Source organism: Polistes dominula, unplaced genomic scaffold (genome assembly GCF_049000335.1).
Source record: "Polistes dominula isolate Pdom_NZ unplaced genomic scaffold, Pdom_raw_medaka contig_373, whole genome shotgun sequence".
Taxonomy (NCBI): Eukaryota; Metazoa; Arthropoda; class Insecta; order Hymenoptera; family Vespidae; genus Polistes; species Polistes dominula.
In genome coordinates, this window is record NW_028300899.1 from 6652248 (window position 1) to 6672317 (window position 20070).

At 31.0% G+C, this 20070-nt stretch overlaps 3 protein-coding genes across 8 annotated transcripts; 2 read left to right on the forward strand and 1 right to left on the reverse strand.

Moving 5' to 3' along the window:
* Positions 1–364: 364 nt before the first annotated feature.
* On the forward strand, positions 365–14219 carry LOC107067709 (inositol polyphosphate-4-phosphatase type I A). Its single transcript, XM_089179379.1, is given in 18 exon segments — positions 365–496; positions 1086–1154; positions 1638–1829; positions 3393–3485; positions 4465–4620; positions 4706–4906; positions 4979–5133; positions 5205–5519; positions 5698–5813; positions 5901–5987; positions 6061–6405; positions 6477–7663; positions 7957–8120; positions 8122–8262; positions 8361–8578; positions 8657–8964; positions 9038–9305; positions 9390–14219. Coding segments are annotated over 16 exon segments (4005 nt in total). The 5' UTR covers positions 365–496; positions 1086–1154; positions 1638–1711; the 3' UTR covers positions 9523–14219.
* LOC107067694 (uncharacterized) lies at positions 11522–18257 on the reverse strand. Of its 6 annotated transcripts, none has more exons than XM_089179384.1 (4): positions 17869–18257; positions 15358–15497; positions 14396–15211; positions 11522–12672 (listed from the first exon to the last, which is right to left on the reverse strand). In XM_089179384.1, exons 3-4 carry the CDS (start codon positions 14681–14683, stop codon positions 12403–12405), a joined length of 558 nt encoding a protein of 185 aa, XP_089035510.1. In that variant the 5' UTR covers positions 14684–15211; positions 15358–15497; positions 17869–18257; the 3' UTR covers positions 11522–12402. The 6 variants fall into 6 exon arrangements, with proteins under 6 accessions (XP_089035510.1, XP_089035511.1, XP_089035508.1 ...); XM_089179385.1 differs by having other exon boundaries at positions 15358–15500; XM_089179382.1 differs by lacking the exon at positions 17869–18257 and adding an exon at positions 16032–16173.
* Positions 16442–20030, forward strand: LOC107067692 (protein scabrous). The gene is made up of 3 exons (XM_015323429.2): positions 16442–16698; positions 17254–17593; positions 18277–20030. Exons 1-3 carry the CDS (start codon positions 16442–16444, stop codon positions 19600–19602), a joined length of 1923 nt encoding a protein of 640 aa, XP_015178915.2. The 3' UTR covers positions 19603–20030.
* The last annotated feature ends 40 nt before the right edge of the window (positions 20031–20070 follow it).

Sequence of the window (20070 nt, forward strand, 5' to 3'; positions counted from 1 at the left end):
TATTTTATTTTAAATACATTATAATTATATTTTGAATAAATATTTGAATTTATATTTTTTTTCGAATTTCATTAGTATAGATATAATCAATTGTCGTACTTACATCGCCATCTAGCGTTCGATCCAGCTTCGATGTAACTCTTATGCACCCGGTATTGCATATCAGCAGGTAAATATATTCACATAACCCGTACCGTCATCTAGCGTCTAACGTCACGTCTATTTATGCACTGCCTGCTTACACATAAGTGTACCCTCGGATATGACTTGCAGCGCCACCTTGCGTTTAGCTTAACGTCGATACTCGAGATATTATATCGATGCAACTTGTGCTGATATCTAACGGTGAATATTGGAACTATTCTTGATTTAGTGTTCCCATTGATAGGCAAAATTCGTACATGCGTGTATAGGAAAACCCAAAAGCCTACCTGGGTTATACGTCATAGAATAGTATTGGATATGTCATTTTGAAAAATGTTGCAAGATTACGTGGGTGAATAATTTTCTTAGAATTTATCAATCATCTCACACATTATTATCACATAATTAGTTAATTGATAATTATTTAACATTAATTATTTTCATGTTCCTTTATATCATATAAAACATTTTTGTTCGTATGATATTATTTAACAAAAAAAACAATAGTTTGCATTCTTATTAACAATAGATGGGTAGATAATATTTTGTAAAAATAATGAAAAGAGAAAAATCTTTATCGTAGTATCATAATTGTGGCCACCCTGTGTAAAACAACTGACGTTAGTATCCTTCGTTACTAAAAATAGTGGTACACGAACATGGTGTCTATTGGTTTGACGTTTCAATCATTTTTTATGTTTAGTTTTCAAAAGTATGACAGAAATTTATTCTAATAGATATTAATCGATTTTATTATAATCGATAATTTGATAATCGGTGTCATAATTTATTATATTATCTATCTCGCATGTTGTCTTTTATCATCATGAAACACATAATTTGCATTACATTTTGTTTTACAAAATATTCCTGCATTTGGAATGAGATAAAAAGTGATTGTTATGTTTAAAAAAAAATCAAAATGTTGGATATTTTTACAGTATGGGCATATACTTCGTTTGTCTCATCGAACGAAGGACATTCATCAAAAAATTATTATAATCAATCAGGTAAAAATATATTTTTATTAAAAAATCAACAATTTACATTTAACCTCTCTTTTCTGTCCAAATTTCTAATCTTTCTTTTATATTAGAATTTTTTTATGTTTTATTATTTTTTTATATATATTATTTATTTATATATTATTTAATATTTTTATTGGTTAAATAAAGAAATAATGTTATCAAAATGGAATATATGTTGTTGTTGTTGAATAATTTCTTACATTTAATACACTGTGTAATTCTCATGCATAAGACTGTAGACCATAGACAAGTCAATAGGTTATATATTTAAATTTGTTGCGTCAACTCAGAATAATAATTGGTTAAATGATAAGTCAAAATTAAATATTCCATTTAAAACACCACTTACATTATTACATAGAACAAAAATGTCCATTTATAAATAAAGATAATATATATATATATATATATATATATATATATATATATATATATATATATTTATATATATTATTTGAATTTCAGAACTCTGAGAAGAAGTGAATTGATCAGTGGTTTGTTTCTCTGCTTCCAATATGTGTGTGAAAAGATAACTTAAAATGAGGTTCAACAAACAAGAATTATTAACGTTGGCAACTCAGCCATCTCAAAAATTTGAAAAGGAAGGTGTTTTGTATGTTCGAGAACGACAAGAAGGATTTTTTCGCAGAACTGAGAGTGAGTTGTCGTAAACATTTTTTTGTCAACATTATTATTAATGTTATGCGCATATTGCAATGTCCTGCAACTCTATATTCTAGCATATAGAGATGTGCATGATTTCTGTCCCTTAATTTAATTATTATACATATATATATAGACATATATGTATAAGTCATCATAAGCGTATATAAATAAATCTGAACAATATAAAAAAATATATCATTCTATTATACAATAACATAATAATCTTTGATGTTACATTGTAAGCGCAGTTGATTATTCTAGTTAATATTTTTATAGATATTTATATTATTATTATTATTATGCATTAATTCATTGTTACCCATTTATTTAATAAATATATATATTTATATATATATATATATACTATATTATCAAGCATGAACGAAATCGCATACTATTTATTGTAAATTTATGATTTACATAGTAATTACCAGTTTCTTGTTATTGATCAATTATTTTGAATGGATGTAATGTAATGATTTTTAAAATGAATCAAGAAAATATGCTTAAAAATATGCTTGCAATGTGTGACAAATGAATATATATATATTATATATTATATATTTAATAATGTATTTCATAATTTCAGATATTGTAGTTCTTAGAAATTTTCTTAGAGTATTATTTTGTTCTTTTAGATAATAAATGCATGTATTACATTTCAAAGTTGCTGAAAATAATTTATTATTCTATTATCAATATATAATTTATATACAAAAAATTGACTGTATTCTTTACTATAGTACATCAGTCAATAATAATAATAGTATTTTATTTTTTTAGGTATATAATAGTCATTTAGAGTTTCCCTATTTGTTTTTTTTTTTTACATCATAAAAAAACGATAAAAAAGAAACTTCGATGCACTAATCCTAGTAAATAATGCTTATGAAAACATTCATTTATAAATAAAAGTAAGAACTTCAAATCTCTCTCTATGCGTGTTAACATTTAATATTTCCAAATGATCAGCTACTGACACAATTCTTTTTAATTCAGATTGTATAAAATTGTTTGAACTTAAACCATAGAGCAACTTTTCAAATAAATTTAATATAAAAATAAATATATATATATATATATATATAATTTATTTTATATTATATATTATTATTATTATTATTTTATATTATATATTATTATATTATTATTAATATATATATATATAATTTCTAGGAACTAGTATGCAATGTCATTAATTACTCGCATATGGTATTTTACTAACAACAACAAAATGATAACATCTTTAAGCTCATTGTAAAATTCATACTTAACAAAAAAAATTCTATTCCTTTCTTAACTTAGGGTTGTACAAGTTATTAAATATAACAAAATGATTTCTTATCAAGTTATAAAATAAAACTTGTATATTAAAAATAGAACAATATATATCTTGATTCATATGATGAATTAAAATCCTGAGCACTTACTTATCCCCCTTAAAAACAAGTAGATTTATGTTATGCATTTAACATATGAAATACACACAGATACATATGTATGTATACTTAGATCTTTGATTAATGATTACCAGTACCTCCATACAATTTCCAGGTACAGGTAAAAATCTTGAGAACAAAAGACAAAAAGGAAAAACACATAAGACTCTACGAGACCTCAGTTGCGTTACAGCCAGCACGAGTAAAGGTACATTCGAGTGCATTTTACCATTATGTATCACAATCATCATCTACCATAACATACCTCTCTCTTGTCTAACTAATAATATTCCCAATTATAGTCTACAATTGATACCTTTGACTATTGGTATTAAAAAAAAAGATAAATTATACAATAATTTGTAAATTCATTTTGTGTTTTTTGTTTTATTTTGTTGTTGTCTCCCCCCCCCCCATTGATATATCCAAATATATTTAGAAATATTATATCAAAGTGTTCAAATAATGTAAATTAGTTTCACATATTTTGCTTTAATGATTTTTAATAATTTTTTTTTCATTTGTAGCAACCAGTGCATGTCGTAAATAGAAATCATGCTTATAAAGCTTATTAGAAGAAACATATAATATTCTTGCATGTATTTAGTAAAAAGCATGTGTGATAACAGTTGGTTTGCTAAAGATTATATTTTTTCATTTTCCTTACTATTACACCCATTTATATTTAAGCTAACTATTTAATCAAACATTATTATTATAAATTGAACTACTATGCTCCACTGTTATTTTGTTTATATACTGTGAATTAATTATTAGAATGGGTTATAATTTAATTCTACTCACACAAGACGGTAGAGAGTAGGCTTTAATGTTTTAACACAAATGCTTCTTCACATAAAAACAAATGTAAATTTCAAAATATTTCTATGTTTTTTGATAACACCAAATTTACAATATTCGTATGAGAAAGCTCTTAGAAGAGGTGTGTGTTGATGAATATAAATAAATGTTTTAAAATAAAATCAAATTCATTTGTACCGTCTTGAAAATTATGAAATATTAATTATAAGTTTTTAAGTGTCTAGCTAAGTGTCGCCCAGAAAAGTGCTTTCTTGCAAGAATAATTGTTTTAAAGATAAAAACAACATGTTACGTCAAACATATGAGAAATTAATTATATATATATATATATATATATCTTTTTTTTTCTATGATTTGTTCCACAGTAAATCTAGAACGATGGTGCAGATTAAGAGGAAACCTTTTATTTTATTTCAAATCTCGAGAACAATGGTCAGAACCTCTTGGTGTTATAATTTTGGAACAATGCTGTGTCCGATTGGATCAACCAACAAATCAAATTCCATATGGATTCAGCATAGGTAAGATTTTTAATCAACACGATATTATATTCTTTTTATAAATAAAACAAATAAGTAAAAAAGACATTGTAAATATTACTTTCAGTATTTGATGGTGGTTTGTTCCAACAATTGGGAGCTAATACTGCTGAGGAACGAGATAGCTGGTTACAAGCATTGCAATTAGCTAGCTATGAATGTATGAGAAGTCAACTTTTAGCATTGAGAGAACGCATTGAAGCTTTCAGTGGTCACAAACATGACACTGATATACATATGCTCAGGTTACAACGTGGGATTTTTACAGGTTGAAATTGACTTTGATAAATATCATGTGAAAAGATAGAAATATTTATTTATTGCAGTAATTATCTTTTAGATCCTGCAGAAATACCAATGTGCGAGGTATCACTAGCATGCGATAATCTTCTATGCGATGGACACGGCCGACCACCTAATCCTGTTTTGGAAGTAGACGTTCAATTGAAGCGTTCGAAGACATGGATCAAATATGCCCGAACAGAAGTTGTAGAAGTAAACATTTTTATTTCTATATAAAATTGTAAAAGATAGATTTGTTTGCTATTTATTTATTACTTTTATAGAGAAGCAGTAACCCAGGATTTTTAACAACCGTAAGTTTTAGAGCAAGCGATGGCCTTAGCTCTGATACGAAAGTACGAATAACAGCCTACGATGTAAGAGAAAGAGTAAGTCAAACAGCAACACCAATAGGAAGTTCAATAGTAACCTTCAACGCAATCCAAGATACTCCTAGATTGAGAATACCATTAAAATCTGCTAAAACTACTACTGTTGGGTTTTTGACTATTAATGTATGGAATCTGGAAGCCGAAGATAAAGGAAACAGTACAGAAAGTACACCTTCTAGAAATATTCCAAGTACAAACAATCAGCAGGTAGCTTGGATAAGTGTCTACAAATAATTTTTACAAACGATATTTAATAATCTATTAGGTAGTGATTATTTTTTTTTCGTATTTTAACAATCTAACAAATTACTAATTTCACATACATCTGTAAATTTAATTAGAAAACAAAATAATAATTAAATTTATATTTATCTTGGAGTTGCAGGTTTTATCGCACAGACGGTCACAATCGTTACCTCCAAGATTAGGAACTAAAATAAAACTTCCGCATCAAGGACAATTAAAATTATTGTTTGCCAATCCATTCATTCAAACGTATAGGTGTGTAATATTACAACAAATTGTAAATTTATAATACATTCCTTTAATGAATATTTTCTAAACGTTTTATAATTTTACTATTCATAGGTTTCATTCAGGCTTAGGTGGAGATATATGTGTGCATGAAATTATGGCAGAAAGTAAATTATGCTTCCAATTTCCACAACATTTACTGTAAATGTTACTTTCTTTTAAATATACCTAGATAACTCTTTTAATCGATAATAACAAATGTGAATGATTATAGTGGAATTTGGATACAAGAGGAGAAGGAATTACTTCAAGAAGTTGCTGGTATGGGTGAATTAAGGGAACCATGGCATACAAAACAAGTTGAATTACTTGATCGTCATCTTCATCTATTACATTTATATTCACAAGCCAAGGAAAATTTAGCTGATTTTGAAGGAAGTTATTTCAAGCAATCATCTCGAAGAAATGATCGAACTTTGGAATTTGCACCTTTAAATTTACACCTTCAAAGAATGTGGGTTCATAATGATACGTTGAATAAATGTGGATTTTATGATTTTGTCAGTGTTGGTGCGTTTACTGCACATTCACATAAAAGTAAAAATGGTGGACTAATAAGGTATACTATTATCAATATTTCAATCCTAATTATTATATTAAAATAAGATATAAAAATGAAATATATTTCAGACTTGTACAAGCACTTAAAGAATCGCCAACACGAGGTAATCAATTGTATCAAGGAACTTCGAAGATAATAATGGCGCATGATGCTATTCAAGCTATCAAACAATTGAGAAGAGATGTTGTAGAAGCAATGCGTTCTTTGATGGAACTTGCCAAACGAAAGCAAACCAGTGGTATGTTACCAATTTGCGAAGATATGATAACAAAGACAAGAATATTGTTAAGTCTTTGGGATCCAGGACTTGTGGAGGAAGCATTAACTTTTCTAGAAGAACATAAGGTAGCTAAGGTTCAAGAAGAAACGAATGAAGATAGTTCATTACTAGACTTTAAAGTTAATCAATCCTTGTCTCCATTTAAACGAATCACGCAACAACTTAATTTCGACTTAAAGAGTCCTGACTTTGATGATTTCGTAACACCCGATACCACCCCAGAATGTATACAAGATAGTACCTGGGCTGAAGAAAATACCAAAAGAAATTATGCATCTTTGGCATTCAAAAATAGTATTAATTGCGACAACACTGATAATACTACTATTATTACTACAACTGCAATGAATTTTTCTTCTACTACAACTACCACTACCACTACTACTATTGCTGCTGCTACTACTACTACTACTACTACACAAGAAGGTGAAAACAAAGAAGACTTCGTTATATTTCCAGAAGTAGAAAATGATCAGGATATAAAGGAAACGGAAGCCAGGGAAAATGGCAATCACGAGGTAAGCAATAATAACGACGACGATGAAGAAAAATATGACATCAAAAAGGATACTGATAAAGGCAAACGTTTCTTGGACATGAAAAAAATGTGTAACTCTCCGTCTGCAAATTATTATAAACCGACGGACGAACCGGAACCCTGGGATCTCACACAGCTAAACATTGAAGCGAGTGTGATGTGCCTGGTATCAAAAGTCAAATTCCTTTGCGGTAGATGCAGCAGTCCAGCTGTACGTTTACGTAACAAAAATAGTTTAGGACGATCACAGAGTCTCAAGGGATGTCTGTCGAACAATCGAAACAATTCAAGTGTTGTGACAATTCAGCCTAAGAATGCGTTGCAGAGCGAAGAATCAAGTAAGTTGCTGGACAATACACACAACTCCGTCTCTCGACAGCAACCAAGTCCTCAAGGGATGGAAAAGTCGACTCCAGCTTTCTCCAAAGCCAAAGAAGGTAAAGAAATTCAAACTCATATTCACTTTATATATATATATATATATATATATATCATTTTTCAATACTTATTATAATATTATTAGCTCTACATGCACACATCATACATATGCATATCCTCGTCATAAATGTCATCATGTAAGAATATCAAAGTTAGTTATTTTCAAAATATATTATATTATCATGCACGCGCGCGCGCACGATCTAATTGGTATTTATTAAATACCTTCTTCTCTTATTAGTCGCAAAAAAAAGTTTTCTTCTAAGCAACATACAATGTGTAACTTTATTAGGGACTACTGATATTTATTATAATACGTCTTCCGATAAAGTGTGCCAAGCTGTTGACTCAATGACAAGAGTGATTAAAAGTAATTCTGGACAGAGGAACAAGTTTATCGAAGGTCTAGACTTTGCATCGATCGTAGACTGGACGAGTGAGCTTAGACCAAGTATGAAAAAAGCTGCGCCAGGCTATGGATGGGCTTCTTAAAACTGCGAGGCTCACGCATTCGGTATTCCGTGTTCAAGAAGATGCAAAGACGGCTCAACGTGCTTGTAACGTCAGATATAGACGGGATGTTTGCTTCAGTCAGGCAGTACATTTATTAATCAACATATTATTATTATTATTATTATTATTATTATTTTGTATACATATCAACAATAAATGGCATATTATTGAAATTATTTTCAGCTAACATCGTTAGTATCTAGTATTATGGCAAAACTATGGTGTCAAAGGCCTGATCCAATGTTTCTATTAATTTTAACGACACTCGGACCTCTGGTTTCTTTCGAGGGACTTCTCAGTTATTACGGTGATGAGATTGATATGTGGGGAGACATGGCAGTTGCTGTTGAGGATATGCATACCGTTACATTTACTTTATCTAGACGTGGTATTCAGCCTAGGTAATAAATGATACTTCTAATAAACAATTATTTCTTTTTTAAATTGTTAAATGAAAAATGTTCTTTTATTTTGTACAGAATCGAAGGCTTTCAACTTCCATTACCTTGCGTAGTTGGTTCTCGAACTGCGTTAACGGTGATACTTCCAGTACCAGATGCTATATATTCGTTGTTGCCATTAGTACCTTCTTCCAGACAAACATTATCCTTCAACGTTACACCTGTATTCTTCAATATAGGTATTAACGAAATGGCATCGTTGGCTGAAAGTCTTGGTACTACTAAACCTCAAGAAAAAAGTAATATTGATAATTTTGATAGACTGAATGAATATTATTTGAGATTTAGAAAACTCAATTTGCCTACAGAACCAGCATCTACACGGCGTAAGTGTATCTCTACCCATTAAGATATGCTTGTAATTTATTAGTTAATAAGTTCGTTTATTTTATTTTATAGTTGGTACAAAATCTGCATTGAGTCATACATTGGCAGACATGATGTTAAATTTAAAAACAGCAGTTCACGCTAAAGTCAATAAAAATGTCGAAATATTGCAATTATCATCGCAAATATGTCGACGAATGCGCGGTTTGAGATTTACCAGTTGCAAAAGTGCCAAAGATCGAACTGGCATGTCGATCACGTTAGAACAGGTAAACATACTCTCGACGGAGTATCATTTAGCCGAACATGAATTTACGAGAGCACTCGATTGTATGCGAAGGTAAATACAATAGTATAAACAACTTTGTGTTCATTGAATTCGTAGATTATCTTATAACTCTACTTTGTGTTTATCTCATTCTAGTGAAGGATGCCGACGAGAAAACACGTGGAAGAACATCGGAGTACGAAAATACGCATTCAACAGTCTACAAATATTAACCTTTCCAAAATTGTATCGACCACCAACCGGAACCTATGGATCAGCACAAACTTAAGATAAGTGTTACAACAATATACATATATATACAAATTTTTAAAATTATTTTTGTTCTTTTTTGTTGAATGATCTTTTTGATCAGGACTTGCCAATTAATTTATAATTTAATGCCAGGTGACTAATAACTAATTCATAGACACACATACATAAAAATACGCATACTCCTGTGTCGGTAGATATCAAATTTAGCGATTAAATGAAGTATGTGTTTTTAAAGGAGATTTCAACGAACGATTAAACGTAGCTGTGTTTACCTGTTAACTTAAAAAAAAAAAAATAACAAAGAATACTAAACGATCATATGTATTTACTCAACTTTCTTCTACCACGATTTTTCACTTCTTGTTGTTTACAAATTGTGCTATACATGCTATATAAAAACTGTGTTTTCAGAGAGTACCGTTTTATAAGAGAGTTGAGTGTGTACAGAAGAAAAATGGTCGATCAGGATTATTCTTTTAGTGCCATCTTTTTATTTTGTTTATTTTTTTTTGTTATTCTTTAAAAAAATAGTGCGAAGATCGGTGCAACAAGATTTTGCGAATGATTAATTTGTTAAGGGGAAAAAAAAACATATTTATTGCACGATGTACATAATTTCGTCGTCGACGCGAGCATAATCCATGAAGAAAGATTTGTTTTGAAATATTTAATGATAGAAAAAAAACAAATTAGACTCGTCTACCACAAGAACTGTTGTTTAAAACAGGGCTTCTCAAATTGTTTCCATTTAGCGATCCCCTAAATTATTATTCATAATAATTTTGTTTAGTTATACGCGACCTCACGTATGGGAATCGCTACACACACACACACTTCCAGAAGCTCTGGTTTAAAAAAAAGAACAATTTTCAATGAAATTAATTAGGTCAATCTAAGCGCTTCCTTTTACAGAACGATCGATCGAATAACAAATTCGTCGTGATAATAAATTATTGCAGATAGAGCTCAAGTTTTATATATTATTACGTTGAATTGTATATTTGTATATTATTATTATTATTATTTTTTTATTGTTCTTCGGTTGAAATATTGTTTGAAAAAATGTCCGAGTAACGACGAGATATTTCGTTATTATAAACAATACTCTCGTACGTGATAAAATATGAATGAAATTAATCGAAAATGATAAATTCACTAATTTAGGCAACACATTCCGTACGAACGTGCATGACAACAAAATTCATAACACTGGGTGTTCTGATAAATGATTTTCATTCAAAAAAATGATTCATAATTAATAATATATTATACGTATATTAGTAGGAGATTAAAAGAATTATAATTAAGTTATATAATAAATGCTCTTTTGTTTGTCAATGAAGATAGTTTGTTAATTTATAGAAAACGAAAAAGAGAAATTTATAATATTTAACAAAAATTCAAATTGACCAGTTAAGATTGGCGATCTGTGCGCAGAGTAGTGCGCTCCGATGTATATCGCGATAATCAAGCGATGACGGATATAGTCGTCAAACATAGAGTAAATGGCGCTGTTAAAATATTGGATAGTCAAAAAGACGACTTTATTTTAGAAAATGAACAATTTTGTTAGTAATGTACACACACAGTTTCTTAATATGAACATATATTTATAGATAACAAACGGGAAAATTAGAGAAAAAATCGAATATTTAATAGAAGTTAAAAAATTTATTCTTGACTTTTTTTTTTGACCTCTAAACATTTTAAACATATTAAACAATTTACGAATATAATTTAGTTTTACGCCAAAATTACAATTTAAACATCAAATTGTAACAAACTTTTACGCATGACGGATATAGTCGTCAAACACGCTTAATTGGTTAATAAAATATATTAATATAAAATAATAATAATAATAGTAATAACAATAATAATAATAAATAATATTAATAATAATAATCGGTGAAGCACGTTGTCTCAGGAATCATCTCATTAGAAAAATGATCAAATATCAATCATTTCTACGTATGTCAAAGTGTCAACTAAATAATAATCGAACAAATTATAAAAATAGTTGAAAGAAAATCTGTATTTTCAAATAAATACAAAAACACATTTGTCGTTCATACACACCGAGATGATTCATTCGTGTTACTTTAAGAAACAAATCGTATTGGGATCTCTGGCAGGGGCGTGGCTTAGCAATTCGACCTATCTACTCTAATTTTGAATTTAGCCACCAGATAGCGTATTCAAGTGCTAGAGATCCCCCACGTGGCAAAGCAATGAGCCTTTTTCCTGAAGTACGAAAAATTACTCACTAGCAGCGCTAGTAGTTCGGTAGGGACAAACACTGTCAGAGCTCCATTTAAACACATAGTAAAGTGGATTTATAAAAAACATGTTTTTGACCGAAGACGACGTTCCTGGAGCAAAATTAAAATTTGCAACCGTAAAAGACAATAATGTTGTCACATTAAAACGTTGGCTTGCGTGGCTTAACTTAAAAGTTACCGGAAAAAAATGAATTAATTGACAGGTTACTATACAAACTCTAGTAAAAAACTAGCGGTAACGATTTAGTTGTTTAAATTTACAATACATTAATTGGATCCATGTTGTTGTTATTTTTGAAATAGAACTCATACTCACACCAAACCGACAACTTAAATCGTACAATAAAAAACCACATCTTAATCTCACAAGAGTTAAAAAAAGTTGATTTTTTAACGATAATACTTTAAATTGCTTTATCGTTATGCGGTTATTAGTTCCTGATTGTGAGTGCCAGATCCTCAGTGATGATTCAGTTGGCGGTCCTAAGAAATTCCACACAATATCAAAATCTTCTGGCATAAGACCTGTATAAAACTTAAACTTCTTACTGTCATTTATACATGATTCATAGTTAAGGGTAGATGCACTTAATTTTTTCGTAAGTGTGTCAATTTCATTTTTTCACAAAAATACTTTCAACTTCTATACAAGTTTGACTTTCTGCATGAGCTACATATTGATTGGTGTGCTCTTTGTCACTTGGTGGTGGTTCAGTAACTTTAGGAGTTAAATAGTCGTCTACTGAAATATCTTGAGTATCATTTTGTTGACTTGGAATAAAAGAATCTGAATTAGCATCTTTGCCTCTTTTTGATTTTTGGTCTGGACTGCACAGAGAATCAATTGTTGATGTTGAAAGTCGTTTTTTTCGTGCCCTTGGTATCTGTAAAAATTATAAATTTGTTACTATAAAACGTTTTTCAAACAGATAAAATTATTTTTAATTTATTTATTATTCCAGTAATAAAATTGCCAATTATTTATGACTTTAACTCTGACAGACATTAATTAATTTTCGAGCTTAAGAAATCAATAAAATTTCATGAATAAATTTATTTTTACTCCAATTGCAAATATTCCTTTTCAGATAAATTTTATTATTACTTATTTTGCTAATCATTGCAGAAACAGGATCAGGATTTTCTACAGTTGGACCTTTTCCACCGATAAAATGTTTTGAGCACACATATGAATATTTATTAATTTTTTCTACTGTTAAATCCACTCTCCTTGACGCATGTATCCATTTATTGCATCTAACCTCGTCAATATGAGGTTTTACAAATGGTATAAAAAAACAAATTTTCCTCTGGATAGCGATAACCCGACGTACACCTCGCAAAACTACAATGTTTTGTTGGTAGTGGTTATTAAAAAAATTTTTTTGTGTTTAAATATTATTTTTAAATAATAAAATAATGTAGCGTAAATAACACTGTCTTAAATGAAGATATTTTATGTTTGTCCCTACTACGAGTGCTGCCTTTCGTGACACGTTCGCTGTACTACTCTCAGGAAAAAGGCTTATTCGACCTATCTGCTCTAATTTTGAATTTAGCTACCAGATAGAGTATTCAAGTGCTAGAGATCCTAATAGGATTCGTGAATAAGAACAAAATTATGATTTTTTTTTTTTAGTATTTATTTAGATCTGTTAACAAAAATAAAATAGAAAATTAAAAAAAAAAGAAATAAGGAAACAAAATATTATAGGACGCGTATAAACGATCATTTCTCGTAATTTAAAAACAAAAAAAAAACAAACAAATTGTATCAAACGTTACAAGATTAGATGCTCGTATAGATACACACACACACGCACACACACATAAATACATACATTACGTACGTATACATATTTAAATATTAACGTTAAAAATAAAATTGAAGAAAAAAAATAAATAAAAACAAACAAAACTGTACGCCGGAACGTGAATTGTTTTTAAATATATATTGTTATATATTAGTCAATATACGAATTTTTGTAAGAAAAAAAAACTTAACATTTTCCCTAAACAAAAGAGCAACTCGTGTAATACGAAAAACGCAATTGTAACATGTATATGTATAGGTTGTTAAATTCGTGATAGAAATTTAGGAGAACGAATTATATTATATATATATATATATATATATATATATATATATATATATATATATAATATATAATACGATATATATAATATTAATACGAATTAATTATATATATATATAATATAATACTATATATACTATACGTAAATCTCAAATTCGCACTTAAAAACAAACAAACAAAAATTATATATGTAAAGATGAATTATAAGAACGATTAATTATTAAAAAAAAAAATTCAAAGAAAAACAAAATGTGGTAACTACCCTTAAAAAACAAACAAACAAACAGTCTGTAGAAAAAATTGTAAAACGATTAAATAAAATATTATTTAAGGGATGTGTCATCAAGTTTAATATCATCAAGAGTGACTAAGAAAAAAAAAAAATAAAGGAAAAAAATGTTAGAGAAAAAGTTGGAGAAAAATGTGAACAAAAATCTGAGATATTTTGGAGCAGGTAAAAGTGTAGAAAATAAAATAAGAAAAAGGAGGGTTTGTAGGAAAGCTCGCTTACCAGCTGCCAATCTAGAAAACGGTTGTTGTTGATCTGTATAAAGGGAATAGAACCAGGTCGCGGCTTGAACCGGCTTTTATAAGGGCATCGATGTCCGATAGAGAGATGCCTGTGAGAGATGTCGAAGAAAGAGAGATGCATTTGCAGTCTGTCGTGTGCCATTGGGCGTAGTAGGAAGGGCGTCTGTAGGAAGGGAGCATATGAGAGTAGGGATCTCCTACGGTTGAACAAGCATACGGCGCGTGGCAAAAGATTCCTGTTTAACATCGGGGTATGCCGTTCATCCATCCTCTTATACACAACTTCAATATCACATGTATACACATACACACGTATTGCACGTGGACCAAGTTACGTGTAAAGTTGGCTCTACACAAGAAACTCGTTTACCGTTTGGGGGTAGATTTTTTTCTCCTGCTCTTCTTTTTCTTCTTTGATCGAACCCTTGAAGCGTGCGCCTCGGTTATAACACCCTTCCTCTTCTTTTTCTTTTAGCTCACACTTTCATTATTTTACGTTTTAATAGATCGTATTACCAATTGTTCAAACACATAGAAGAAGAATGTTTAATTCGTTTGGTAATGGTTATATCAATGAAACCTTTTAAGTTTTTGATATAAGATACACCAAGTTTTTCTTTTACTAAAGTAACCAACAGTTGTGTTTCTGTTATACGATAGTTCAGCTCTACCAACTTTTCGAATTATTCTATCCAATGAGTCGAATTATTCCTAATTTTTCGTTGTTTTTTAGACGATCATATTTGTGGCTCATTTAACAAACTATTTTGTATGCTTCTTCTTTATAATAAGTCTTCTATATTATTTTAAAGAATATATTTGTATATTATATTCTCGCATATATATTTAATTTGTTAAAAATATTATTTTACCTTTAGTTTAAACAAAAAGTAAAAGATGTATAATTTTCTTTTATATTTTACCTGCGGCACAAACGATTACCTGTATAATGAAGCTGCTTGTTTCCTCTCTCTCTCTCTCTCTCTTTCTCTTTCTTTGTGCATCTTCTCCTTTCCTCCTTGCATCCACCGCACGAGCGAGAACCGGGGGCCATCGATGTCGCGTGGCGTGCGCGTGGAACTCTGCTAGCAAGATAAAAATAAAAATAAAAAGGAGATCAAAATAAAGAAAAAAAAAGAAAGAAAAGAAAATATCGATTAATACATATACACACATATAGAAAAATATCAAATAAAATTATTTAATAAAAAAAAAAAAAATATATCTGAAAAACTATTGAAAAACTTAGTAATAATATTAAAAATAGGCAAAAAAACAAAAAGTTTGTAGATTTATTTCAATGTTCAAAGGATTTATTATACGGTTAATTTAAATAATGTTATTTTCGAGTACGTAAGGGGGCAGCAAATCGTAGGAGGGTGAAGCTGACCTTAGAAAGCACAGGGGCAGAATGAAACGAAGCATAGAAAAGAGGAAGAGTAGTAGTAGTAGTGGTAGTGGTAGTGGTAGTGGTAGTGGTAGTGGTAGTAATAGGTAGTAATGGTGGTGGTGGTGATGGTGGTGGCGGTGTTGGAGAAAAAAGAAGAAGAAAAAGAAGGAGAAGCGTGTACACGCGCGAAAGTAAGAGGCAAGCGAGAGGACAGAACGATGTATACCTGGGACGCCTGGTGTTCGCCAACACCTGCTCCACATCGGTATCCCCCAATGCCTTTGTCCAGCCAACGGATATAACACACGCGTACCTCGTCGAAGAGACGCCAGTAAGTCTTTGAAAGTCCAGGAAAACGGACACGCGTGTAGAGTCCTTAGTTTCCATTATTTATAACACAAGATTCGCATACACATTGTGGTGGTCCATGACATAAATATTGATCATTTAACAAACACGTGTATTTTTTCTTACTTTATAATATTCATTAGATTATTATAGACACAAGATTCAATACAATTTTGTATATTTTGTGATCTATGATATCGATCATTTAATGAATGATCAATCTTATATTCGTAATTGGTATCAACGATTAATATAGAGAGTGATTATCGGACTTGAAACTTCTTTTCAATGAAACAAATTTCAAGAAACAATATGTTGACTCTGTGTTTATTAGTCATTTTTATGTTGAATGACACTATTGGTGCTAGTACGGTGTCTATGAATAATGAAAATCTCGAAAATTTAGTGAAATCATTGAAAGAACAAGTTAACGCACTTCTTTATCATCGTCAGGAGGATTACAATGCTTTGGAGGAAAGTTTGAAACATGCCATCGAGAAAAATACAGAGTTGATTGTACTCAGGAAAGAAGTTGAGTTATTGAGGTGAGAATTTACTTGTTATTTTTCTTTTTTTTCGAGATCGTAACTCTTTCCAATTTAACGTGTACGATCGATAGAACGAACACACTCGGTAACAAAGCAAACGGGCAAGCAAGCTCACGTTGATTTTTTATTTTCTTCAATGGTGTCATAGTATATAAGGCTCGTATATTCATAGAATATAAAGAGAACAAGAGGGAAATTAAAAAAAGGGAAAATAAATATCGAATAAATCGATAGATAGAAATTGCAAGATAAAAATAACAATAAAAACGAATGTTACCGGTAATAAATGTTTTTTCTATAGACAGATATACGACCTTTTATGTTCATTATTATTTAATTGTTCTTTGAATAAAATATCTAATGCAATATGCACATACTTGATTAATAATTTACAAGTAGTTCGAGTCACTAGGGATAGAAAGATAAAAATAGATAGATAAATATAGAAAAAGAAATGATAAAACATTAAAAAAAAAAAACCTTTTATATAGTTAACAAATTAGGAAAGCAAAGAAAATTTGATCATTTATTTTATTGTTACGATCGTTACAGGAAAGAAGTAACCGAGTTGAAAGGCGGAAGCGGTAACGAGGCGAAAAACGAGCGTTTGAGGGTGAGATGGTTGGGTAGTGCGGTAACCGAATTGCAAACCGAAGTTGCCGAAGTTCTAAGAACGAGAAATGCTAGCGAAGAATTAGCTGAGAGATCAAGGATGAGAAGCGAATTGTCCCTTTTAAAAGGTGACGTAGCTGAGGTCGGAAGAGGTATTCGTAATCTTGGTGGTCGCATTGCCAAGTTTGAAGCTGCCCTGGGAACAATTCGCATCGACATTACTGCCGTAAAGGAACGTGCCAGCAAACTGTCCCGCACCTGCGCCGATGTCGCTAGTCAGGTAATAATATTGAAGATTAAAAAAAAAACAAGAAAACATACTATTTATACATAGAAATATACGATCCGCGAAGGGACACACACGTTTATCGCATGCGTAAACATAAAAGGGGGTACACGTTGACGCATCAACGTGTTTAGTAGTTATCATCCGAAGGAGAAGAAAGTAAAAAAAAACCGGGAAAAACACAGTAAGAAAAAAGTAATAATAATACAAAAATGAAGAAAAAAAAAGTAAAGGAAAAGAAAAGAAAAGAAAGAGACGCAGAGATGCACCTGCCGCGTTAGTCGTACAGCCGGCAACCGGTGGCTCCCTATTTCTGTTTCTCGTTTTACCGGCCGGCAGCTGCCGGCGTTGGCTCTTCGGTTATATCGGGGCCCCTTCATTCCGGCGTTCCATTCGTTTGGCAGCATCGGTCCTCCTCCCCCTTACAGGCCCTGATACCACCTCCCTCTTCACATCCTACCAATGTTCATAAATACAACACGGACTCGGTATATGTCGTGGTTCGTTGCGCTCCTTCAACAAAAGCAGATGTTTCGTATTTCTTTATTTTCTTTTTTTCTTTTTTTCGGTTTGCCTTCCAGTTATCATTGGTCCCTTTTTTTCATACACATTCCAGGCTTCTTATTATCTTCCATTTGTATATTTTATTTAATTAATTAATTTCTTGTTTTGTTTAGATTGGTACCGTGCAAATCGAATTGAAATCATTGAAATGTGATACACCAAGCGATCATAAGTTCCATCGGTTTTCCGTCCATCGACACGAGGACAAGGCACGCGAGGACAACGAGATTAAGAATGAAGTTCTACTACACGAAAGTAGAAGGAGGCATAGTTATACAAAACCTTTGATGATGCATCGTATCGAGGAACGTCTCACCAATCTGGAACATAAAATCTCGTTAGTATCGAGGAAACGTGGAATGATCGAACAAAGAGTTGTATATGAAAATCAGGAATATTTGGTCGGACGTGTAGCTAATTTAGAAACGGCTCAGGGACAATTATATTTGCATATGAAAAATATTAGCAAAGAATTATCCTCGACGAGTAAACTAAGCGAAACAATGGTCGAATTGTTTGAAACTGTTCAGGGATTGGAGGACAAGGTAGATGCTAATGGATCGGATACTAAAAGAGAAATCGCGAGATTGGATATTAATGCTGCGAGAAAGGCAGCTGAATTGTCGTTGACTAGGGAAGAATTATCTAATCTTCGAAGAGCTGTACAAGCTTTGAGTGTTAGTGCTTCTAAGCTTCAAGAAAGAAGCGATAAGCATCAGATATCTCTAGACATGCTTAACGATACCCTCAATCGTCTTGACTTATCGTCGTCTATAGAAAAAGCAAGCAACATAACTCACGAGCTCGAGCAGGTAGAAGATCAGTATCGTTTGATCGTCGATGCCTTACCAGGTAATTGTGATGAAAGAGATGGGCTTACTTTGCTTGCACCTGGACCAGGTGCACCGTTACTAGCCTCGTGTCATAAAGGGTGGATTGTTATCTCAAGGCGGATCGACGGTATGGTCGAATTCGATCGAACTTGGAACGATTATGCAGCAGGTTTTGGTTCACCTGTTAATGAATTTTGGATAGGTAATGAAGCACTTCATAGACTTACTCGAGACAACTGCAGCAGGTTGAAAATCGATTTAATGGATATATATGGTACACATTGGCATGCTGAATACGAATATTTCAATGTTGATTCTGAAGAATCCGGTTATAAACTCCACGTTTCCGGTTATTCCGGAAATGCAACCGACGCATTGTCCTATCAGAACAATATGGCCTTCAGTGCTAAGGACAGAGACATGGATATTAGTTCCACTGATTGCGCTGCTAATTATCACGGTGGATGGTGGTTCAGTCATTGTCAACATGCTAATTTAAATGGTAAATACTCGTTAGGGCTTACTTGGTTTAAGTCTAACACGAACGAGTGGATGGCCATTGCTTCCTCCGAAATGGCAATACAAAGAAAACAAAACTGCCGATAATTTTCTTCGATTCATTCTTTATGTCTTTTTAATCGCTATTGAAATTCAACAATTTATTATTATCAATCGTCTTTATCTTTGTTTGTATATTTTATTTCTTCGATCAAATTGAATCTACAGAACATTGTAGATCAACAGACGACGTTATTTTCGCGTGCTTGCAAAAAGACTGGAAATATTCATTTAATTAATATCACTTGCAAGAAATTTTATTATTCGCGATTATAATACCAAAGAATCATTTTAAGTCCATTGTAAATAGATTTATTGTATAATTAAATGCGTGTGATACCAGACGATATATTAGAACGTAATAGAAAGTTTTTCAACAGGATCAGAGTTATCAATCTGATGCTATAATTTAAAACAAATATATATATATATATATATAAGAATTTGTAATTTAAATAAATTGAATACACAATTAAGATGTTTAATAATATAGGTTTACAAACAAATAACAACTTT